This window comes from Papaver somniferum, chromosome 4 (assembly GCF_003573695.1).
Source record: "Papaver somniferum cultivar HN1 chromosome 4, ASM357369v1, whole genome shotgun sequence".
Classification (NCBI taxonomy): Eukaryota; Viridiplantae; Streptophyta; class Magnoliopsida; order Ranunculales; family Papaveraceae; genus Papaver; species Papaver somniferum.
The window spans coordinates 119,446,449-119,472,946 of record NC_039361.1 but is presented as its reverse complement, the minus strand read 5'-3'; the positions used below and the strand labels follow the sequence as shown (position 1 = coordinate 119,472,946).

At 35.1% G+C, this 26,498-nt stretch overlaps 1 protein-coding gene and 1 long non-coding RNA gene across 4 annotated transcripts; both read left to right on the top strand.

Annotated features, from left to right (window-relative positions):
• The first annotated feature begins 15,442 nt into the window (after positions 1-15,442).
• On the top strand, positions 15,443-16,487 carry LOC113276450. Its single transcript, XR_003324395.1, has 2 exons — positions 15,443-15,625; positions 15,785-16,487. It is a non-coding gene; the product is annotated as an uncharacterized LOC113276450 (long non-coding RNA).
• Positions 16,488-17,308: 821 nt separating this feature from the next.
• Positions 17,309-24,312, top strand: LOC113276449 (carbonic anhydrase 2-like). 3 transcript variants are annotated; one of them, XM_026526049.1, is made up of 10 exons: positions 17,309-17,631; positions 20,165-20,253; positions 20,639-20,788; positions 21,396-21,444; positions 21,643-21,759; positions 21,905-21,958; positions 22,516-22,601; positions 23,395-23,500; positions 23,616-23,774; positions 24,090-24,312. In XM_026526049.1, exons 1-10 carry the CDS (start codon positions 17,401-17,403, stop codon positions 24,129-24,131), a joined length of 1,083 nt encoding a protein of 360 aa, XP_026381834.1. In that variant the 5' UTR covers positions 17,309-17,400; the 3' UTR covers positions 24,132-24,312. The 3 variants fall into 3 exon arrangements, with proteins under 3 accessions (XP_026381834.1, XP_026381835.1, XP_026381837.1); XM_026526050.1 differs by lacking the exon at positions 17,309-17,631 and adding an exon at positions 18,046-18,167; XM_026526052.1 differs by lacking the exon at positions 17,309-17,631 and adding an exon at positions 19,814-19,838.
• Positions 24,313-26,498: the final 2,186 nt, after the last annotated feature.

The following is a 26,498-nucleotide window of genomic DNA, read 5'->3' as shown; positions in this document are numbered from 1 at the left end:
AGAATTGGAATCGTTCACCTGATTGACTCATACAAGTATTGTTCAAAACAGATTTCCCATATATCAACAATCTGAAAATTTGGGGATCCACCCACAAAACAATCTGCACATATAGTAATAGCTTCACAAGAATATTAGCAAATAGCGTGGAAGGATCATACAACAAACATTTTTGACAAAATTGTTTGACAAAATTTTTGAACCATTAGATTAGAAAAATCTTGTGGCCCATAATTGTGCTGATGTGTCGAATAACTACTTCCTTTTTTCTTATTCGTCTTCGTTTTAGCCGAGCCAAAAACTAAGCCTTAATAAAAGGGAAAGTAAATCTTTGCTTCAGCAAAGAAAACCATGATCAATTAGACTGAATAGATTGGAAAAAGAAAACCATGATCAATTAGGAAATATTTTCTTCAACTTCTTTCTCTTTCTCCTACTATTTTTTTTGATCAGGAAACGAAGTTGTCCTAAACAATATCAAGTTTCTTTGAATCGTATATTCACGTGTTCTATAAGTTTTATGAGTGATTCATGGGTACGATGATAACAAATTAAACTTGTGTATTTTCTTTCTTTAATTAACTGATCATTCCTCAAAATAAAGTTAATTTGATTTTTCCATTAACAAATGAATGATAATGTCTACATAATATCGAAACTGCTTGGAGAACTAGCAAGTGAGAAATATATGTCAGATATAGAAAAAAGAGTTTAATTCGTGTGTGTCCACTACCAGCTGATCCACAGCATGTGTTCTTTATAATCATAAATTTGGTGAGCCTATCCACGATGCATTGGAACTTTTCCAGTAAGAAACTTATGTTGATTAAGCTTAATTATGGAGATCTAAATCGTTTCATAATCTTTCTTTTTTGCATTGATATTGTTTAAGAGGAAAAAAGGAGCAGGTGAAAGTCTGAAAAAGGATGAAGCTGAAGAAAAGATCTCTTAACTGATCGCATTTTTTTCCTTTTATTAAGGCTTAGTATTTGGCTCGGCCAAAAGGAAGCTGAATAGGGAAAAAATGAAGTAGTTAATTGACATATCAGCATCATTATGGGCCACCAAATTGTCTAATCTAATGGTCTAAATTTTTTTTCAAAAACGTTTGTCAAATGTGTTTGTCATAGGATCCCGACCAAATGAAATTATCATCCCACGAGAGTCACCCCCACACTTAGTATTTTCTACACTCGGAAATGTATACAAAACATAAATGGAAGGCGCTTCTATTCGTTCCTCTTGGAAAACTTGCATGGTCTTAAACTCAAACGCATATGGTGGATACTTGGAAGCAAGGAATTCAGATAAAACTTTTGAATCACACAATTCCAACCCCAAATGAGGTATTTTCCTAAAAGATGGATTACCAACTCTATGAGAAACTACAAGTTTGGGAGGATCATCATTAGATAGAGATTCATGTAGAGGGTTAGACAAACCTTGAAAACTTCATGTATTACGGGATCCTCGGTATTACTGGATAATTCCTTTCCCACATTACAAATATCATCATTATCACTCAATATCTTGTTAACATATTCACTGGTTTCTTCTATAACCAAGTCCTCCTCATCGGAAAAGAAATCAGAATCTTCCCCAAGCAAATCATCATAATCCCTACGTTCTTCGTTACAAGTTTACTTCTCATTCGAAGTATCGACTATCTCTGGATTTGGGGTAGGGTGCACAAATAAGTCATAATCATTATCACTCTTATAAACAACATAAGTCTTACCATCAATAACTGTAGTGTTTTTAGACTCAACTTCTTCCTTTTGAATAGGAGAATGATCATTATGATCATGAGTTGAGCTAGTAGCACCGTCATTATCAATATTTTCCAAAGGTTCATCATCCTCGAAATCTTCTTCTTGGGGTTCTTCTCCATTATCCACATGGAGGTTAACCTCCATATGTATGGCCCTAGAAATTGCTTGAAGAGTCTCTTCCGTTACTCCCTATTCTTCCAAATGCTCATATTGCTTAAAGATGTTAGAGCATATCTCGTTGAACCCACCAAGCGTTGGTATGTCAAGTTTGGTTGTCATATTTTAGTGAATCAATACTCATGTTAAGAGTCGCTTGATTATGTACTAGAGTCAACTTCGTATAGGTTATCTTGAAAGTATTAGGATATGAGACTTTACAAGTATTGCGAAGACTTGAAGATGTGAAGAAGCAAGGAGCTAAAACGACAACATCATCCTTCCACTTGAGGTTAGTGATATCTGACTTGAACTGTTTCATTTGCTAACGTATCTTTCAAGTCGTGCATGTTGAAAACAAAACTGAGAAGCATGATTGAACTTTAGATAGACATAGTATTAAGAAATACAATACGAGGTTTATTGCTTAACCATTAAACTTTGCAGATAAGACATCGACATAATCGTTTAAATGCTATTGTGATTATGTATGGGTATGAGGTGAGGATTTCATCCTAGGGAACAATGTTTTACATGTGTTCTAAGGAAGTAAATTCATGAACTTGGTTTGTGAATATAAAAGTAAATTGCCAGGTGTTATTGTTATTCATTTCATATCTTATGAACAACCAATATTTGTGATTAGTATAACCGTTCATGTCTTATTTGTGTTCTTGGTAAAACTATTCACAAAGGCCTGACTTATGTATTGGGATGACTTTTATTAGGGAAAACGATCTTAAGTAATCACCTGAGATGGTATGTCTGCCCAAATCTGGGTAAAGGGGAACGATCCTAGTAAGAGGTTCAATACATCACAAGGGGAATCGATCCTTGTATGAGGTGCATAAAGTTTATAGCAGAAAGGGGAACCGATCCTATGGACACGTGCAACACGTTTTTAGGCAAAGGGGAACCGATCCTATGGACATGTGCAACACGTATAAGTTGGATACCATATATATGTGGGGAACCGATCCTAGTACCTAGTCAACCAATTTTTGGAAAGCTAGTGTGAATATGCACAGTATTCACATGGAGGTAGAAACGAAACTTATTTTGGTAGAACCGTCACACCCATGTTTTGCGGTTGAGTGTTCTATATCAATCGCATAGTTCTTGAAAGTCAGATGAACCAATTCTAAACTTGTTTGGAAGTGTGGCAAGTCGGTTTCAAGGTTGTAAGTATGAAAGAGGACTTACAAAGTAAGGATGTCGACATACTTTGAACATGTGCTATAAAATGCTAATCTTTAATTGTTCAAAGTTATTCCTTAATAGCTAAGGGAAGAGAATCCCAGGATCGAAACATAAATAAGTTAAGAATCTTTTAATTAAGGTTATTAATTTTATTTTTAGGAAAATAAGAATAAGTGATGTGCATTTACTAATTAGAGATTTTCCAAGAGATTTCGATTATTATTTTTGGACAGCGCATTTCCAGGAATTATGAAAACCGAATTTGTGATTTAATGGATATCTTGAGAATATCTTAGGTTTTGGAAATTCCTTGGTGTCCAAACTTCCTTGTCTATAAATACCGAAGTTTGCATTTCTAGCAAACTAATCCTTCGTAACAGCAAACTACCTCTTGTTGTGCTGCTACTGGTGAAGCCTCCTATTCGGAGATGAGAGTAACCTAATTAGGCGAAATCTCTTGCAGCCGCTCATTTTAAAGTCTTCTTTGGGATTGAGAAGCTCTATTAGTACCGTTGGTGGGAAACTAGATAACTGCAGTTTATCTTTTGTTTTCGATTGATTTGATTGACTAACAATGGTTGAACTTTGATCGCACCTAGTTTGTTTATACTTGAGGATCTTCTCATCTGATATAAGATTCACTCAAACTAGTTCAGAGTTTCGACAGGGATCTTTAGACTGTTGATAGTTCTAAAGACGATCTTGTGATAATCCATTGTTAACAGACTCCGTTCTGTGCGTGATTGATCACAAGAGATTCAAGTGATTGTGTGCAGGTATTTATTATAGATCTAAGAAGATTTAAAGACAAAGAAGATATTGAAGATTGCTGATTTGAGGTTCATAATCTTTGGTGTGCACAATACCTTTTTCGGTAAAAAGAGGATCCAACTATAATCGACTTTATCCGTGTGATAGAATTGGATTGATTAGTTGAGTAGATCGGCATCAACACAATTCTTTAAGAGTGTTGATTGCAAAATCTTAACGATTACTTTGGTAATTGATAATAAAATAGATCTAAGGACCTGACGAAAGAGTTTATGTTAAGATAAACAGAAGAGCCTTTGTCCAACTCATATCACTTGGTTGAAGAGAGTTGATACCAAACAGATTTTTTATTTCTTTACTGTTTGGAATACGAACCAAAGGAATTGTTCCAAGTACGTGACTTATTTCATAAGTTGGAGGCGTGGGAATACAGACGAAACTAGTGAACTATAAGTTTAGTTGCTTGGTATCAACTATACGAAGTTAAGTTTAATTTTGTGTAGCGGCTTAATCCTGAGAGTATTCAATTCTGGACAAGGTCCCGGGGTTTTTCTGCATTTGCGGTTTCCTCGTTAACAAAATCTTGTTGTGTCATTTACTTTTATTTTCCGCAATTATAATTGTATTTATTATAATTTAAAGTAAATTACACATACGTTAATTCCTATTTACTTGATAAGTGATCCCATTGTGTTTGGTTTAGTCCGAACCTTTTTATCAAGTAATACTTCGATGTTGGATTGTCTCGATCTCGTATCCATAGACGATCACACGAATTGTGAACCGATTAGTTGCATTGTCTTGACTCAGTCCATAGACAATCACTTTCGGAGAAAGGACTTAAAGGTAGGAAATTTTTTAGATTGAGGTATATTTGGGTACCCTCGTCTTTTCAAAAGAGTTTCTTTATGTTAACACGTTTTCCGCTACTACTCACAATAAGTTCTCTAGACTATGTCTCTTACCATTGAATGGGTGAAATATCATAAGTACGATCCAGAATAGGTCTAGATATACAATCATAAGGTTCACTTGGTACGAAACTCGAGACATTGGGAGTTGAGTTAATCTACTTCCATGTACGTTGCAAATATTTGAATTCTTAAAACATATGCATGAAACTAGATTGGAACTCGTGAGAAGTATAACTATCCCCCCATCCTAGTGATTGTCCACTTACATAACCACCAAAAGGTTGTTGTGATATATGAGAATAATCACAACGTCTTATATAATAGTCATCATAGCCAAAAGATTGATTTTAATTATATCCCAAGTATAGTTGGAAGTTATTGTAAGATTGAGTCTGAAAAACCAGAGTTATTACCATTAAATGCACGGTTTTGCGAACCAAATATGTTGTATTCGAAAGGATACATCTTGAAAAATTATGCACACAACTCGTTTAGAGACTTACCTCTTGTTACCAATTGTGCACATGCAAAAAGAATGATTGTACCTAAAAAATAAGATTCTAAAAAGATAAATTAGTAAAATCCAAGAATAAAGACTAAATGCAAAAAAGAAAATTAAATAACAACTTAAACTACCGACTGTCCTCGGCAACGGCTCCAATATTGGCGAGGTGTCGAGCTCGCAAATAATATATTCCTTACTTCTCTTTAAACTGACTAGTAGTATACGGATAAACAGATTCGTTCCAAGGGAGAGTTGATCTAAAGTTGCCAATTCAATTTTTGAATAAGAATAATGCAACACTATGGACAAATACCAATGCAAATATGAGGATGAGAATGATCAAAAACTCTTTCTCATTCATAGAACATGAATCTTATTTAAATAGCTAGTTTCTGCAAAGTATCTTGTTACTAACAACTCTGGAATAATTAGTAAACTCAACTATTCCATTATTATCTCTTAAGTCCACCGGACACGAAAGCGCTCGACTACCGGATTCTACTTATCAATTTTCCTAGAAGTACGCTCTCTAGGTGTGACTTAAACAAGTGCTTTACGTTTTATGAGATAAGGTTTGTCCTAGTGATGAATTCAAAATATTGAATCACCTACTAGTGTCATTCGATACATACAAATACTTAACAAAATTTCATCACCAATACTCATATAGTGCTACTTGTATTTAGGTTTTCTAGACAATTACAATCGAAGAATTCCAAAATTAGCATTAGAAGTATCAATCAACCATTCAATTTGCAACTTAAAAGATTCAAAAATAATTCATATAACAATATTGGCACGGTATTGAATAAGCAATAACAAATAAACTGCAAGAAAACAAGATTTTTTAAATATCAATTTGAATTCATGTCTGGACGTTGAAGTTGTCCCTAAACAGGTTTATCCAAAACCATAAGTCAAGCTATGCGATGAAGATCATGACTCAAAAAAAAAATGCACAACTTTGAAAATCAATGATCGGTCAGGCTGGATGCTTTGGCATAAGCTTGACTAATCTATTTATCTAGTGAGATTAGATTTCTTTCTTCTTATTATTTTTTATCCTTGTTGTTCTTGGTAGGAAAGAGACAAAGTTAGGGGAGAGGAATAACGAAACCCAAAGTACTTGCGGAGCCGCTGTGTATCTTAGTACTCCAATTAACCTACAAAAGAAACCTAATTTACATCTTATTGCTTAATCTTATATCCATTCAACAAAAAATAAGTTTAGATAAACACGAAAACAAACACACATAACCTGAGATTCTGATTTGGGGGTTTCAAAATTTTCGGGGTTTTAATGGAAACCCAATAGATATCATAAGTTTTCTTAGCTTGTTTGTTCGTTAAGAGTAGAAGATGGAAAACCATTAGATGGACTTAGAACCCATTATCTTGGTCTTCCTCATGAGAGATGGAGAGTTTTCATTGATCATTTAATGGAGAGTATCACGATGGAATTTAAGAGAGGTGGGAACGTACAATACCGCTCTATTATAACTGACCACCATTAGATTTAAAGAACCTAGGTGGGGGAAGAAAGATCTTATGCACCAGTTAGAAAAATGGATATATCTCAGCCGCTCCATGACACACCAAAAACTTATGTTTTGTAAGCATAGGAAAGTTATGTATTTGGACGACACAATACAGTAGTTGCGAACGACCAAGGGTCTATTTGGCACACCAATATTACCAATGCAAGGTATTACCTATTAGATGTAGTAGCAATTCCATGAATTTGAACTACATGTCAAATCCAATTACAAATATAATAAAAATGATAAATACAAAATAAAGTGAAAAATTATATGATTTTTTTTATAAAAAAAATGTAAAAGAGAAAGAAATTTTCTAAAAATATAAATAGGTCTAGTAATGGCATTAAACTTTTAGGTGGACCTGTGAAAAAACTCAAAAAAATCAAGGACTCTCAAAGTGAGATGTTGTTACTTCACAATTGTGTTGGGGTGTCCAGATTATATTTTGCTATGCGTACCACCAATCTTGCAGTTATACAACAAGCTACTGACCTCTTTGATGACCATCTACTCAAGCATATGAGGCTTTTAATCACGGGAGATGGAGCTGGTTTTGGGCCTTTGCAGCAGAGACTATCTACCCCGCCCATCAAAGACGGTGGTCTTGGCATATATAGTACGGCAGATACTCGCACATATTGTTATCTTGCCTCTCAGAGTCAGACCACTTCGGTACGAAAGGTGATACTTGGTACTTTATTCTCATAAGATAATGGTTATGCTTATTAGATGGCTCTTCAGAAATTCATTCAGGTATGTGGATTTCCTTCTACTTATTGCTTCTATGCACTCCTTGGCAGTCACTTATTTTGATGCAGTTAAGAAGCAAATCCGTGTTCAATTTTCATTATCTGCGATATATTACATTCTATGGCAATGTAACTGGGTCAAACATGCTCAAGATTACTATTTGGTTGTTCCCATTAGTGGGTTGGATCAATGCCTTGGGCTCATATAGTTCATAGCGGTAGTTTGCTATCGCCTTGGTATCCCCTTATTTGTTGAAGATGGTTTATGTTCGTGCTGCAATAGACCTATGGATATTTTTGGTGATCATGCGCTTCATTTTGCTAAGGATGTTGGCCTTAAATTCCGTCATGACTTGGTTCGTGATGTAATTGTGAATATTTGTTACAAAGCTGGTGTACCTGTGGGAAAAGAAGTTTCTCTGAGAGTTTTGTCAGATAATAACAAGGATTTACGTCCACCGTACATCCTTGTTATTAAATGGAAAAATGGTTAGGATGTGTGTTTTGATGTCACAGGTGTCTCACCCTTCACTGGGGAGGGTGTTCGTGCTTTTGTTCCAGGCCAGGCCATTTCGAGGGCAATTTCGTGTAAATCTACTAAGTACTTGGTCGAATGTGTTTCGCATGGTTATGGTTTGGGTGTTTTAGCTTTCACTACTTTTGGGGGAGCTTAGTAAGGATACTATATGTTTTTTCAAGCGTTTGAAGAATTGTTTAGTTAGTAATGATGCTGGTAGTGGCATAGGCAGCTTTATTTTTCATAGACTAGGCGTGGCTATTCAAAAATGGGTTGGCGCCCAGCTTGTTGCTCGGTTGCCAACTAAAAACTCTATATGATTCTTATAGATGTAAATATTTAAAAAAATAAATAATAAAAATAAAATATTTAATGTTAGAGTGAAATCAAAAGTCAAACAGGTTTGATTTTTTCGATCTAAAGGGAAACCAAATAGGTATATCTGTTAGAGGAAGATTGGTATCGAAAGTCTTCACTTAGGCTGAAGCAAGTCTTAGGCTGTAAAGTACGTCAGTTGAGGGAATCAATTGCGTAGAGCCTTACGAACTTCACGAGACGTAAAGACCACGACCAAAACTGAGTTGCTTGGAAGGTGAATTCAGTTTCAACTACATTCCAATCTGAAGTCTGATAGTAGGGTAGTATCTGTAGCGGATTAATACAGTTTGGTGTTCAAATCTGGACGAGGTCTCAGAGTTTTTTTTGCAGGTGCAGTTTTCCTCGTTAACAAAACTTATGGTGTCTTGTGTTTTTCCTTTTAGTATTATATTTTTTTATCTTTATAATAGGATTAACATAAGTAGTATGTAATTAATCTTTGTAGATAATTAAGCTCATACTAATTATGATTTATTACGAGACTTGTTCTTGTAGAATTCGTATCTTGAAAGATTGATAACAAGTTACATACTTGACACAATTTAGATCCTTTTTACTTGGATACGACTAGATTGATCTTGGATATTGATTTTTGAGATTGTCCAATTACTCGTTCATATAATCAGGTTCACGGACTTTAGTGTCTTGACTTTATGATTGTGAATAGAAAGAGATATAAACTCTATGTACATATTATCAAGGATCTTTAATTAGGTCTACTTGAAATTGGATTAGGTTTTGTTCGTACAGGTTGCCGAACGAAAAAGTTGGTGGTGTACTTGGCACCATTTCCTTTTCACTCAGTACAACTGAAGGTGGTACTCAGTACAATAGATGTAGTGCTCAGCACTAAGAAAGTCGTGGCTCTCAAGAACGTCATAGAGTCCAAGTAGTGCGGTGCTTAACATTGAGAAAACACATCCGGTCCTAAAAGGTACTATGAAAGAGGCCTAGCACTCAGTACCAAATCCACCTGAGACCTAGGGGTGACATTATGGATCTCGGGTCTTTCTAAAGACCCATAATGACACTAAGGAGTCTTAGGTTTAACGGAGGTTATACTCAGAGCGAGGCGACGGAGGATCTTCGCCTCACAGTGATAGAGATTCTTTAGGACGATTGAGTCTATCCGTTCAGAATAATTGGTCTTCTTTGGATTTGAGATAGGTTCTCTTCATTTAAAAGTCGAATCTCGTCTTGAACCTTTGTTATGGATGAATTTTTGGCTTTATCTTGATCAAACTGTGCTTAAGTTCGAACACTTCTTTGCATAGCCTGATAGATGACAGTACTCATGGTCTTCAGTACTTGGACTAGGTTGGGCGTTTTGGCAAAATGACACTTGGACTCTAAAAATCAGCATCTACCCCAGTATAATAATAATTTGTGAAGACAATTCAGCGTGCATAACACAAATTAAATAAGATTACATCAAGGGTGATAAAAGGAGCATATTTCACTGAAATTATTTTATAATCATCACGTCCATAAGAATAACGAGATTGATATCCAAAAGAACAACGAGATTGAGAATTATCTTGATTTATTCCCCAAGTCCTTACTAATCAAGGTATTCCAGAAGCTGGTTTAAGGAAACATAATACGCCACACGTACAAGTAAACAAATTACCAAGCATTTTGTTCAGAGGTTGTTTTTGAACTATAACGCATTGTACTTTTTTTTTCTTCGTCAAGGTTTTATTCCATTGGGTTTTCCTCGTGAAGTTTTTAATAAGGCAGCATGTGCATATCCAACACTGATCTAAGATGAGTTGTTGTACTCTTTTTTTTCGTCCATTGGGTTTTTCCGTCAAGGTTTTAGCGAGTCAATTTTCTTATATTAGTGGTCGTCCAAAGGAGAGTGTTGTATATCAGTGCCTATTAGGCCGATAAACATAATTTAATCGGGATTAACTTGACTTAGTCATGTTGATCTACTATGGACATATTCACGTCTATATCAACGTGGCAAGTAGATATTCGCTGCATAGCAAGCATTTGGGCCTATATATAAGCATGATGTATTGGTCGATCAAATGAAAAAACAACAACACTTCTGTTATATCTTTTACTAGAACGAGTACTCAGTTACCATCATATTACTAGTTTTGTTGTTTTAATATACAACTAAAATACTATTAATTAATAATTAGTGAATAAATAAAATATAATCAAGTTGTAATAATAGTAGGAAAATGAAATTATCATGCGACTCTTAACGAAGACAGAGGATGGATGAGTTGGAGCAAAGATATTATTGAAGATTTCAGCGTTATAAAGATTTGGTTCATGGATCCCTCTTTTATTTACCCGGCATACATTAGAGGGGAAAGCTAGACTCAGCATGGATGATTTGGTGGGATTATAAATCTAAAAAAAATATGTTTTAAGGAATTTGAGCAACCAAACACACCGCGAATTTGCAGTTCTACCGAATTTCCTGGTCCATAAACTCTAACTTCAAAATTCCACAACCAAGCATGCCATTAATTAAAATTTTCCTACTCATTTGTCATTTTTTATTCGTCAACAAAGTTGGATCCCAAAAGAAAAAAACAAAAAAAATTTCATGTAAAGTCACTTTAGTAATCTGAAGCTTGGGCTACATCGACTAATTTATAATTGGCCTTTAACACCTAAAGCCAAATGGACCGAGACTCGGCTAATCTTCATTACTGAAGGTAGGGGTGAGCATTTGTCACGTAATCCGCCGATTTAACCGGGACCAACTGTTCATTTGTGGATGGATGCCCGGACCGTTCGTTAATGGGTTGGATGTGGATGGAATTTTTGAAATCCACGGATAACAGATCGGATCCGGATGGAACCTTGAAAATCCATTGAACATCCATATCCGTTAAATTAAGGGAATTCATATAGTTCTAGAAAATATCATGGATCATTTAGGAACTTTTAAGATGTTTACTTCGGGTGTTGTACATGATATTTTTATATTTGTATACATATATAGAATATGTAGGTTTTATAAGGAGTCACTAGGGCTTAATCCGTGCCATAATGGTACGGGAATAATTTTTATTTAGTTATGCATTTTTCGACATATGAATATTGAATATAATATTTATTAATATTAAGTTTACCCTTCTTATCATTATAAAAGTAAAGGAAACCCGATAGATATTTTTATTCTTCACTCCATAAATTCTTTCTAGCATTTTCCGCCTTGACATTCTCCCATATTATGCCTCTCCTTCCTCGAGTTGCATCCTCAAACTAGCCATGAAATTATATCATAATTAATTTTTACATATTTCCCCCCTCCCCCCATAAAAACATTATTTGATATGTTTTTTAGTTTACTTTTAGTTTACAAAGATATCTTATTGATCCGCTGAAATGGTATTACCTTTCTGCATCTTCTTTATTTTAATGAACGATGTTAGGATCTTCATGGACCATAGGAACCTACTATGGTCTCGACCACATAGCACCGCTGCTATCCCTACTTGACCACCTTGGGATAATTGGTGTGCGGTTTTAATATAAAAGGCGTCGGTGATACGTAAGGAGATGCCAAAGCTTATTAAGATCCATACGTACTCCTATTTCTTCCATGTGGGACTTTCCCTAGCTATGCATATGTGGTTTATCGCGCCACATACTCAAACAACCTCTACCTTGGTGAGATTAAACAACTTTACCAGTCCAATTAGACTCCGTCATATGATTACCATCTGTATACGTTATCCATCGGTCATGATTATTGTCACTATGCACCATGGAATCCTACTCCACCTTGAGTTAATGAGAAGGAAAGTACTAACTCCACCTTGAGCATTTCCTTTCCCACTTAGAACCCTACTCCACTTGAGAGTTAATGTGTGATACATTACTCCATCTTGAGCGCCAGTTCAAACTTGAGCATTGCATTGTCGATATAGAACCCTACTCCACCTGAGTTAATGGGTGAGACACTAACTCCACCTTGAGCGTCAGTTCAACTTTGGTCCTTTCCTGATCCACCTTGAATCTGACTCCATTTGCGCCATAAATCGGGTGACATCCACAACCACTTTTGCATTCGAACAGTCCCAACCACGGGCTATGATACCGATTGTTAGGATCTTCACGGACCATCAGATACTACTCAGGGCCCGACCACATAACCCCTAACCCCACTTGACCACCTTGGGATATGAGGTGTGAGCTTTTTAACTAAAAGACCTCGATGTTCAGTATGAAGATGCCCAAGCTTATTAAGATCCACATGTATTCCTATTTATTCCATGAGGGACTATCCTTAGTTATACATATGTGGTTTATCGCACCACATACTCCAACAACCGAGCGAAACCAAAACATTAAACTATGTAAGATGTAACAAAATTGCAGCACCTGAACTCGTTCGTCTCAAGAATAATTGTGTAGATATTAACAGTGTTCGGAATAGTTTGAAAAGAGCAAAAATCAAAATTGACTCTACAATACATAATGTATTGTGTGTTCATACTATTTCAATGACATAATGAAAAGCTAATTCATTCACTTAAGCTATTGTATTTTAAAATGTTAAGTCATTTCCGATGGCAACCATTTTACTCACATACGATGTAGTTCTAGTTTTTCAAAATTCCCAGATACATTATGTACGTAACTCAATTCGGCAGGAAGAGTTCACCGAATGGAATATAGGTAATGACTTGTCCTTTCGTATCACTGTGCACTTTTCAACATAGTTGGATCCAGTAAAAAGCACTGTATTTATGCATTCTTGGGCGAGAGTAATCTAGTGATGGCTACCTCACAGAAAACTGTTGATGGATGACCACATCAGTGTCAGTTGAAAATCCCAACCACGGTGACCAAGTGGGGATAGTATTGGCGGAGGATCAGGTCTTTACAAATGGTATTAGAGTCGACCACGGGTTACCTGTCGAGGGTGAAAGAGTATGCTTGACTGATTGTGTCGAGAAAGGGTCTCATTAGTGAGAAAAAATGCCAGAGTCAAGGATTGAACATATTCCGGAGCCGAGGACGGCTCCAAATTAAGTTGGCGTTATTATAGTACTCCGACTTGGCAGTTAGGATTCGTCAAATGGAATATAAGTAATGGTTTGTTTTTTCCTAATACCGAGACCTTTTCAAAATAATTGGCTTCATAGTTGGCGAAAAATCTTTATAATTAAGCATGCTCGGTATTGAGTAATCCTGGGATAGGTGACCTCCTTAGAAGCTGTTGCTGGATGACCGTAGCAGTGACCATTGAAAACCCCATACCTTCAGATGATCACAGTGTCTAAGTTAGGACATTATCGGTAGAGGGTCAGTCTATTACATCCTACGACATTACGCTTCCAAATGTGAAGTTATTCATTGCATAAAGATAATAAAACCATGATTAGTTAGTAAGACAAATCATTAAATACTTAACCTAATAATAATACACTCTACTAACAATAAACTTTGTTATCCATCATCATTGAATAAAAATAACATTAAATCATTTATCAAGAAACACGTGAGACGGTGCGAAATTACTCACGGGCACCAATACTTGCCACCGTCACCATGACCCACTTATATATAATTGTTATCCAATCTAACTAAGTTTGATACTGCTTTTTTTCTTTCAAAAAAAAGTACTTTGAAAACGTATTTATATAAATATTTTTTCATCCTAGTGTTTGGTATAGATTTCATAAGTGATTTTTATGCAAAACACTTTCAAAATCTATCAATTTCAAAAGTAAATGGTATAGTTCACCCTAATTTCATATTTTATTTTCCAATTCTATCCTATTTTTTTTTATAACTGACAAAAATTATCCTTGAATCTATATATCACCAATTTGTATTCGTTATATTTTATTCTTTAAACTTTAAAGATTATTATTTTTTATTTTCAAACTATCACTGAAATATCCTTTAATTTATCAACAATAAATATTAAGCAATTATTGATTTTTAAAAAGTGGTTAAGAAAAATAATATTTTTTAGTAGTAATACTAATTAGTAAATTTAATATTACATATATGTACTCTAATGGTAGAAAAAATTACTTATTATAAGCACAATAAAATAGAATAAACAATTTTAATAGATATGTCTGTTTTTGTTATTTTCTCACTAACTATAGTTGAACCTGATATTTTCCCACTAAAATAAGTTTTACCTTTAGTTTATAATTTGCAACCATTCAGTTGTCTTTTTATTTTACAGAGCTCGGTATAGTAACGTACATCGGCAATCATTCAATTGCTTTTTTTACATAGCTTGGCACAGTTACGTGCATCGGGAAACTTTTTTTGTAAATCTCGCAGCAATACCAAACTAATGCTAAGTATAAAAATATATTATTATCATCATTAAGAGAATAATTTATATATTATCATTTTTAATTTGACATTTAATAAAATATTGTCATGGCAAATTAATAGAGTGTTTATTATGAAGAGTTATGGAACTTTAATGACATGATAAATGTTGTCAGTTGATGCATTTCTAATCCTAATCACAACCATCACTTATGACAAACGATTACATCCCTAGATTTATCTCTTGTGAGGACAAATCTGAACCGCCACTTACATGGGCAAAGTTATCCAAACTGTGTTTTATATTCTTGATTCGTGTTAGTTTTATTTTCTTTACTATATATTTTAACTAAAACAAATTCATTGGATTATCCGCATCCAATCCGTCCATCCGTGTATCCATTGGATGCTAATCCCTTGGATGTGAATTGAATGCGGATGCCAAATTTCAAATCCGTAGTGCAATGAATTGGATGTGGATGAGGTGAAAATCGGTCCATACCGGCTCATGCTCACCCCTAATTCAAGGAAATGTACACCTATGTTGACACTTTACTTCTTTGAAATCAATAATCAAAATGTCTCAAATATGACCGAATTATGTCAACATTATTTCCTCACTATACTCAAGTCTTCTGAATATAAATACATCAATCCGCTCCTGATCGCCAATCATCTTCAAAGAATTCACGTACGTTCTATCTCTCATGGAGGAAGCAATTCAATTATGCAGAGCTCAAGAAAAAGTTTTCGTTCGGAACACAAATCACTTCCACTTGAAAGTGGGCGATTGGTATTTCATCCCTCTACAAGGACTCAGAAACAATCCAGTCCAGTTGACGACATGTAAGTTTGTTATTAGTTACTAGAATGTATCTCCTAGCTGTAATATTATATCTGTCATCGTAATCAAATGGAAAACATTTTCATACAAGTTTTCAGATGTCGTGTGGCTTTTTACCGGCGCAAAGGTTTTATTGTTTCTTTTTTCCTTTTATTGGCAAGACGTGATCAGGCTGGACTGGTGACCCATGAAATGAAATCATTCCAACGAGATTACACCACGTATAACTTGTCAGCAAATCAATAACCACTAGAACCAGATGTCGTGGTGGATAATATGCACAACCTTATCAACACATCTCTTTCTCTCCCGCTTTTTCCCATCACCATCCACCACTCATATTTTCATAGCCAATACAAGTTTATGGTCGTGCCATGTGGCCCATCAATATTAAGCGCTCTGCAACAAACAATCACCAACCAACTCGGTACATAAAAAGTTAAAAACTTTTATCTGGAGCTCCATGCCTACTTTGCAGGGGATAAGAGAATTTGAGCCATAGCTAAGCTAGGTAATAGTACTACTACCATCTGTTTAGACGCTTATCGGGGAGTCGCAATTTTACATTTGCGAGACAGGATACTACAAATTGTGTTAGTGGGAATGTGAATGTGTTTAGATTAAACAGCAGATACTACCACCGGGGTTGGAGGGAAATCGAAAGTGGCTATGTAATCATACCGTTACTAAGGTGCTAGTGATTTTCCAACTGCAGAAAGAACTAACAAAAATTATAGTCTACGAGACTCGTTTAATTATGCAGAGAATTAACAAATTCCTCCAAGTACATATAGTGTATACATCCGAGAATATAACGATTGTAAGGATTTTATCCGAGGGTAATATATAACTAGTTTTGCGAAAGTACTTGGAGACTGCTCTAGCAATACAAAGATAAACGTATAGTTTTCGCGTATTGGGATTAGGCCCCTAGTAAAGTCCAGCCTAAAAACCAATCCCTCTGCACAGTTGGTTTTTTTGGGTCTTGATGTTAAGTATATACTGTATCTCATTACTTGAATTTAAAGCTCATCGGCCATCAACTTTTTACTAATCAATAAACATGTGGACAGTGCTACAAATTTCATCGGTAGTGATAGGTTTTTCACGTATGTTAGGTGAAAAATCTATCACCATAGTATAATTATCACCGATAGCTGTTTGCAAAGGTACACATAAGCATGAACTACATTGCTAATTTCGCATGGCCAGTGACGATTTCCTCGTCTGTTAGTGAGATTCACGCAAGCATATTCACAAAAAAATAACTCAAAATTACGAATGACGTGGAAAATGCATTCATGGGCAATTACCTAAATTTGTATGTATACATAATACACTTGCCTTTTAGCAATTTTTTCCGGATAAATTTTTAACTCTAGCTAGTAAGGGTATTACTGATCGATGAATAATTGACGATGAGGATAATGAGGTTTGAGCTACAAAAAAATATGCTACCACACAAGATGGAATGAAGAGATAAGCGGATGATAGAATTTATCACCAACATGAAGACATGAATAGATGAACGATGATAAAATTTATCTCCAGCATACATTTCTTATCCCTTGCTAGGGCCAGAAGCTCCGGTTTACTCATATCTCCCTTTCATTATCTTCTCAAATCATATTCATACCTCAAATCCTCAATGTACCACAATCTTTTGTATTTTTCTCAATAACTAAAAAACAAAACATTTAAGAAAAAAATCGCCGTTGAGATCGTTGGGATGGTGACCTATAAAACCCCTTGGCTCTTGGATTCCATGCATAGCTAAATGTCGACCACATCGATCATCTCCGTCTCCCTACCTAAATACTCATCATCTACTTACCTTGTAAACAAACCATCAACACTAAGACCTTCAGTTTTCTGTAGAGTTAGCAGCAACTCTTCTTCATCTTCTTCTACTTCATCACCTTCTTCTTCCTCCTCAAAATACACTCCTCAGCTCATCAGTAGCCGCCCTGTCTTTGCTGCTCCAGCTCCATACATCACTCCTACTTTGGTATAGTTACAATCTCCCTTTCTAACTCACTCGCATTTTACTTCCATTACTTGTCACATCACCAACTCCCTAAATGGAATGTTACATAAATGAATGTAACATCATGCACTATTGTATATGTCTACATTGCTAGTGATTAGTGGAGTTTAACACCAAATTATGCAATGTCAGCATTTTAATTAGCTAAAATAATCATTTTTCCCGCCAACTAATACAGTTGGCAATGTGACTCAGACATTGATTTATTTGTTGATCTCTTACAAAAGTTCCCTCAAGCCATTTTCCGTTTAACGGATTAAGCAATCCCTTATTGTTAAATGCATATTTGGGGTTTTCATACTTCCGCAAACTCATTTGAAAATCCTAGTAATTATGTTTTCATTTTTTTTTCTTGGGTTTTTCTTTTTAATCTAGATCAGTTGGAGGGGGAATCCTTTGAAAGTTGATTGATACCTCCAGCGTCATCATCCATGGCTGGAAAGATAACAAATTGTTGTTTAATGTTCAGTTGCATTCCAAAGAAGAAACCTACCTCTGTAAGACCCTTCCCCATCATGCCCACAAACCATGGAGAAACTTAATTTGCCTACATTATGCATCTAACGTGCGTGCTTAACAACACCACCCTCACTAATATAATCAGCAACTCTCGTTTAATCATCATTAAAATAAATCTTCTGTCGTAACTAAATCATTATATTTTTTCCTTATCCAGCAAATAAAAGAGCTTCTGTCGAGGGTGTGGTCTAGCTAGTTTACTTACTCTTTTAAGTTAATTAACAGTTGGGGTCAATGACTTGTTTGACTTTGTTTTATGTATTTTAAAACAAAAAATTAGGTAAAAAATGATTACCAAATACACAAATATTTATCCAAAATAAGTACATTTTGTTTTTAAACTCAATAATGATACAATTCTTTAACATAAACCTCTTGTCCTCATATATTTTTTCCCTATGTATTATTTTAGTATATCTAATCTTTGTATTTCCAGGGAATAATGTGACGACCCGATAAGTGTCATTTTTAAGTATAATATTTAATTAGTATTTGTTAGTTAGAGAAATGTCTCTTTAAGTTAAGAGAAACTGAGAAACCTAATAAGAAATGGAAGCATTACAAATTAAGAAGTACTTTAAATACTCTTTGGCTAGCCTGGAACTCTGACCTTTAGGCGATCAGAAATATTGCCAAAAGACATCAACATTGGCCAATGTTGATGCTAACAGTTATTAACATACGTTTTTCCTTGCAAGTACTAGTCCGTTTACCAGTTATAACAATGGCCTCTTCCATATCTAAACAACCTTTTTGGGACATATATGTTACGTCGAAGTGTCGAGTGTCAAATATCTAGATGAAGGAAATCAACCATGACGCCTTGAGGGGAACTGTTAACTTATTCTTCAGTCTTCATTGGCCTTAGCGTTCAATGAATAGCCAGCGAAAGGTGGTCTTCTACCAAAGCGGGTCCCATTTCTTCATCAAAACGTGGATGTAGATACATGGATAGCAGTCATGTCACTCCTTATCATCATAGTCATGCCGTGTTGACTTGGCCGCCAACTGATGATTTTAATCACCTTAGAGTTAGATGACCCAAGCTAGAAGCAATAAAACTGATAAGAAGGGACGATATTCAAAACTACAAAACTAGATCAAAAAGGAAAATTAGATTTTCACTTGCTAATTTCAGCAATTTAAATTAATTGATTAGTCCTTCGCTTTTCTAAAATTTTCTATTTCCGCCGGCCAATTTGACCCTGGTTAAGATAACCTTAGTTAACTTATTACAGACGGAGACCGCAAAATGCGAAATATTTTTTTAGCAGGGAACAAAAATAAATGAAAAGGGTACTATAAATACAATCGCCTTTGGACATCAATAGTATGTGTTTTTTTGGTTTTGTGCAATAACAAAAAAAAAGTAAGTAGGAAGAAGTTCCATCAATCTTTTGTTTTTTCTTTTGGTGTTGGTACTTCTCTTCGTCCGAATTTTCAGGTTCTGAACCAATCCTTAATCTAAAAATAAGGTCCTCTTTCAAGATGCGATTTATTGCACGGAAAATTTTCTCCCGGGATTCCTCTTTTTTCTATTTTCGGTCTTCTAATTCTAACATCATCAAGATTCTCATGTCATATATGCATTCAAAATATTTCCAGAATCTTTAATCACCTTATTAACAGTATTGTTAATTACAAATTTCGTAAGATTTTGCTACTAATTTTGATCTCTTTAATTTTGTGAAGAATTAAATCACTAGAATCTCTAATCAATACTCACCGAGTGATCATATTAATTGCAGAGTATGTGTATGTGTGTGTAAATCTTCAAATCGCATCATCAGTTTGTCTTCTGAATCATGTTTAGATCTCTGATGATATCAAAATCATCAACATAGTTATTCTAGGTTCTCTACAATTTGGATTCTGAATGATCAGTTAATAGTTGTTCTATTGGATATCAAATTTCATCCGTTTTTGTATCAAATTTGACTCGATTATAACATTTTTTGTGATTAATTAATTGCAGAGAGAAGAAGTTCAAATCGTTGAAGAAGAACAAATGGCGTCAAAGGATAACTACGAAGAAGCCATTGCTGGGCTCAAGAAGCTTCTTAGGTACATGGAGCTCTAATGAAAACCCCATTTACAAAAGAAAACAAAATCACGAAGTTTCCTTTCTCTTTCTGCACAGACCTCTGTCAATAATCTACTCATTAAATTCAACCGGCGTAGTTTTCGAGACTTTTTTACTTTTCGTTTTCAATCCAAATTCCAAAATAACGTCCTCTACATTCTCATTTCTCACTGATCACCGCCCTCCTCATCTGGCATAGACGGTTTTCTTTTTCCTTTTCTGTTTTTTGAAGATAAGATTCAGTTATTGTTGTTACCTGAATGTGACCCACTTAGACTTCCGTAGATGATTTTTATACGTCAGTACACGAGTACTCCGTTATCAGCTTTTGTTTGTTCTTAATTTTGATTTCTGGCCTTTTTGTAGTGAGAATAATGGTCTGGAGGCAGTTGCCGCGGCTAAGATCGAACAGATAACAGCTGAATTACAGACTACCGCCAACGGGAAAGCCGACGGTTTCTGCCCAGTTGAAAGGATCAAAACTGGATTCGTCCAATTCAAGAAGGACAAATACGAGTAAGTAAATCCACCACTTACGGTATCAAATGAATCATTCTTTTTGGATTTTTTTTTATTAGAATCTTCCAAAAATAAAGCTGACTAAAAATAGATTTTCCGTAATTTTGCTTTTGAAGTAATGAAATTCCTGCCAGTACATATGAATTTTTTCATTTTACCAGGCCATAGTTATTTTTAGGATCAGCTAATCTTAAAGGTTCTGAAATCTGAATAAAATGGACACAATTTTTGGTGGGTTGGTGGTGGGTCCAGCAGAAAATGAAATACTCTTTCTTGAATGATCTTGGCCATACATGTTGGTTGATCATATCAGATAAGAATTCTTTGGAAGGCTTTATAGGGGTACTATAACTGGTACTGATTTCTGACCAAAATGCACACCAACTTTAGATGCACACTAACTTTGGAATGGAATTACTGATTGGTTCTTTTTCTGAGATATTTGATAGTACTGCGAGATAAGGTAAAAAACTGATCCGTTGTACTGTGGGACAGTTCTGTAAACGTAACATGCTATTGTCTGTTTATTTAATGAAGTCAATTTTTGTTTCCAACTAAATGGGGCTTGTACTTAAATTTTTATTTATTTTTCTTTGTTCATCAGGACTGATCCAAAACTGTATGGGGAACTTTCCAAGGGTCAGAGCCCCAAGGTAAATTTAATGAATTCAGTTCCTGACGGTACCTACTTCCCGTTCAAAAAGAAGCATTTTCTTTGTACTTCTATCACTGCTTTTCAAGTTATGGTCCAAAATTTTGGTGGTTGGTGCATACAAGCCAACAAACTCAGTCGGTAGTTTTATTCTGGTCTTGGTTATTATGATCTGATCAATTTGTGATGATATATGCAGTTCATGGTGTTTGCATGCTCTGACTCTCGAGTGTGCCCTTCCCACATCTTGGGATTCCAACCAGGAGAAGCTTTTGTTGTTAGAAACATTGCTAACATGGTTCCAGCCTATTGCCAAGTAAATATTACTACTTCACTCTGGGTTTACGTAGATATTAGTCTACAGCCAATCAAATATAAAACAAATATTAGTGTGAATATTTCATGCTTCAAGCTAACACAGCTGAGCTGATACATTTGATCTTGTTTTTTAAAATTTGCAGAACAGGTACTCTGGAGTTGGAGCTGCCATAGAATATGCTGTCTTGCATCTCAAGGTCTACATTTCTCATTTCCTCTTTCCCTTTTTCTTTTCTAAATTTTCTAACGAATTTGAGAAAAGAGTTCACTTCTTTTTAGTTTTTCTTTCCCATCCAGCCAATAAGTGAAAAACTTTTGTTTTTTTTCCTTTAAAATAAACTGTCCACTCATATGATGGCATGGCACTGTGACTATATCAAAGCGGACAATTTTGAATTTAAAAAAGAAAAACGTTTTTCCATCATGAAAACGATTCTTATACACCACATTTGCTCAGGCAAAATAACAGGTAACCCTTGCCCATAAAGAAAGAACAATAAGGGAGAACCCTTATCTTTCAAAAAATTATCCAATTGTTTGATAACAACATATTCGGATTCTTTGGTCCCAAGAAGTAGACTGTACAAAAGACTCCAAGACCTTTCCCCAAGAGAAAGCTTTTCAGTGTATTGGAGCTGGAGTCTTATCTCCTAGTATTATCTTTCTCTTCTAAGCTTGGATAATTTGAGTAAGTTTTGATAAGCATTACAAGGGAATATGCTAATAATATTAATATCCATATTCATTTGAACAGGTTGAGCATATTGTGGTGATTGGACACAGCTGTTGTGGTGGGATCAAAGGACTTATGTCTCTTTCTGACGATGGCTCCACTTCTACGTAAGTCCCCACTCTTCTGTTGTTCTCTTCATCTTGATGTTTTTTGCATATGTTTAGGTATCTTCCTTAAAGTTTTAACATTTTTATGGAAAATTAAGAATTAAGCAAAAAGACTCGGTAAAAATGATCTCCCGAACTTCATATCTTATCTCTGATTATGGTTATAGAAAGTGGGGTTTGTTTGCATATGTGAATTAAGCGTGTTTGCTTTTTACTTTTGCTATTCATTTTTTTCCTCAAAACTTTAGTGTCGGTGCGGACCTGTCTCCACGCGTATCCCACCTAATCCATGTACAATTAAGTACGGATAAGTACTTGGTCGTTTAAGGTGGATTGATTAATGAATCAATAAGTTGTTTCTAATTTCAACCAAAACGAATTTTCTTTTAGTAAGTCACAAAATTCTACTCCCCCACACCACAGATTAATTTGGTATGGTCGTATCTGGCAGACGAATAACATTTTTTGATTTTGTTGTGACAGTTTCTTGTATCCGACACTGTGAACCCATTAAAGTTCATATACGGTAATATGACACTAGGACTTTATAGGAATGCCCACTTATCACGTTGGATCCTTGTCATTTCCCATTATCATTGATCCAACTAAAGATGAGCTTTTGAAACACCTAAATTAGTGGATCAGAATCTTCACTACTTGTGATTAACATATGCATTTATCCGACATTAACAGAGTCATGTTCCTCTACTAGATCTTGGGTTCTGAAGTTTCAAATCACTGATTGATCAACTAGTTGCTAATCACTTGTAATATTGTTAAATTGAAAATGCAGTGATTTCATCGAAGACTGGGTCAAAATCGGTTTACCAGCCAAATCCAAGGTTAAGGCCACAGGCGGTGATGCACCAATTGCAGACCTTTGCGAGATGTGTGAGAAGGTAAGCATTTTCTAAAAAAAGCATATGTACTTTTATCTCAATCTCTGGCTGATGTACCTCTCGACTAAAGATTTTAACTAGCTGTGGCACATCGTGTCTTGTGTAATATGTGCAGGAGGCAGTGAATGTATCACTTGGTAACCTTTTGACATACCCATTCGTGAGAAATGCATGCATTAACAAGATATTGACATTGAAGGGAGGTCATTACGATTTCGTCAAGGGATCTTTCGAGCTCTGGGACTTGGAGTTTGGACTCTCCCCTACTTCCACCGTATGAAAAACTACTACATCTCCAGTTCCACACCTGTTTCATTGATGCTTATCAATAACATCCCCATCTCTTCGAAAATCTTTGTTTTTCCTTCACCTCGTTGCTGAGTTTTATCCTATATATCTCTTTCTTTGTTTCACTATCCGTTGTATTTCTTGTTGTTATTATAACAATATATATATCAATAATAGAAGAAAAAAAATGTGATGGTGGAAAAACATTTCATCCTTTTGATTTACATGTACTTATTTTGTTAAGTTGGGAGCGTGTTTGCTATTTTGGTACTACATCTTTGTCTTCGCTTTTTTGGAGCAGGTACGAGATGTTGCTACGGTTCTGCACTGGAAGCTTTTTTAGACGACGCATTTTCACCCATATACAGAGGTGGAAAAAGGGACATCTACCTAGTGTTCAATCGAAGATGACCATTGTATTCTAGATCGATATTCTACCTTTTGGACAATTAGCCCTGAGAAATAGGGTTTGTAACTCGATTAAATCTTTATTCCAAAATAGATTCAGCTCTAAGTTGCATCAAGTATAGTCCTCCACTCCAACCTTTTGTATCTAAAAACGACATCATCCAAGCAGACTAAGCTACTAACAATAGTGTCTGTCAAGGATCTCTGCTAGCCTTTTGGGTATTAGAAAGAAAACAATGAACTTAGAGGTCTTAACTGCAGTAGTCTTTTAGGCCTTAGAAAATAGCAGAGAAGGATGATATCTTGAGAACGGCGCATTGCAAGTTCTCTACGGCTAAGAGCAAGACATTTTAACTTCACCATCATCATATATCAGACTTAAATCCTTCAATTCTCTAACTAGCCTGCTAATTATTTTACTTCTAGCTTGCCCATTCTGCCAAGTAAATTCTCTTCCCAAAAAGTCAGCTCAGACGACATGTTTCTTTGTTAGTATTCTCCAAGCAACTGACGGTAATGAAGACCTCCCGTCCTTCGCCCTTAGAATGCAGTTGAAATCACCCAACACTGCAGCCTGGCATCCAACTGATTCCAAGCCTGCATTAATAGATTGTTATAATCCCTGAGAGAGTTTGTAATAACTTTACTTGTCTACCATAACTATTTACATCTAGCCTACTACAGTATTTCTTTCTACCCACTACCCAAAATTCAAATGAAACACGTCACTACTTATATTCCAGCTTCCAGTTTCCTGCAACAAGCCTGTTGTACTGTGTGATCCATAAATACATAGAACTTCCGCCTTATGTTCTCTACATTATTCTTGCAATTTCCTTCTAGCTCTTAATCTGAGATCTTGCTAGACCTCCAATATTCCAATATGACAAAAACAAAAACAAAAAGGACAAAATAAAGTTTCCACGGCCAGTTGATAATGAGCCTTGCATTTTTAGGGGCCACTCAAAAGGAATTAGGGACCAACAATAAGATAAAACAGGGTCATCCAAATCTAAATAGAGTTCACCCTTATCAATTTTTTTTCGTAATAACAAAATTGACATTCAATAATCGGAAGTTAAACAACAATTCGGTAGGTTTTTTTTTTTTTTTTCTGAATTTGGTGCGACCATAATCGGTAGTAAATTGTGTTAATTAAACTTCCGAATATATAGTGTCCCTAAAATGAGATTATTCAAAAATCCTTCAATTTTCGAATTTTGGTACTATCATAATCGGTAGTAAATTTAACTTCTGAATGTATATTGGCCCCAAAATGAGATTTTGCCAAAATCCTTTAATTTCTAACTTTGGGACTACCACAATCGGTAGTAAATTGTGTTACTCTAACCTCCGAATATATTCAATTTTCGAATTTTAGTACTACCATAATCGGTAGTAAATTTAACTTCCGAATGTATACTGGCCCCAAAATGAGTTTTTGAAAAAAAAACCTTAATTTTTCGAATTTTGGAATTAACATTCGGAATTAAGGTAAGTGAACTTAACTTCCGATTATATAGTGGCATTTTGAAATGAGAATTACCACATTCGGTAGTATTTTAAGTTAATTAAACTTCCGAATGTATACTGGCCCCAAAATGAGTTTTTGAAAGAAAAAAACTTGATTTTTCAAATTTTGGAATTATAACAATCGCAAGTAAGGTAAGTGAACTTAACTTCCGATTATATAGTGGATTTCGAAATGAGAATTACCGATATTCGGTAGAAGTTCAAATTAATTAAACTTCCGATTATATACTGGCCCCAAAATGAGTTTTTGAAAAAAATTCTTCAATTTTCGAAGGTACTACCATAATCGGTAGTAAATTGTGTTTATTATCTACCGATTGTGTTTAATTTTTAGTACAGAAAAATTGACTTTTTTGAATCAAGAATAATCGATAGATAACAATCATTTTATCTACCGATTCTGGTTATTGTTCATCATTTCTTAAGAACATCATCCATAATCGGTAGGTAAAGTAGATTTTTATCTACCGATTATTTTCCTGCTACTGTAAATCCAAGAACATCAACCATAATCGGTAGGTAAAATAGACTGTTACCTGCCGATTATATTCCTGCTACTGCAAATCCAAGAAAATTTCGGATCAAATTTTGATTCAAGTGATCAAATTTTAATTTTGGATCACAACTACTATCATTTATTCGTTTTGTTCATTTAACCTTTTTTTTTTTTAATGTTCTAAGTTTCAACTTTAATGTTAATGAATTTTGGATTTTAATTTTAAACAATCAATCGTAAAATTTGTTTGATCGATGATCTTTGGTTTCAATC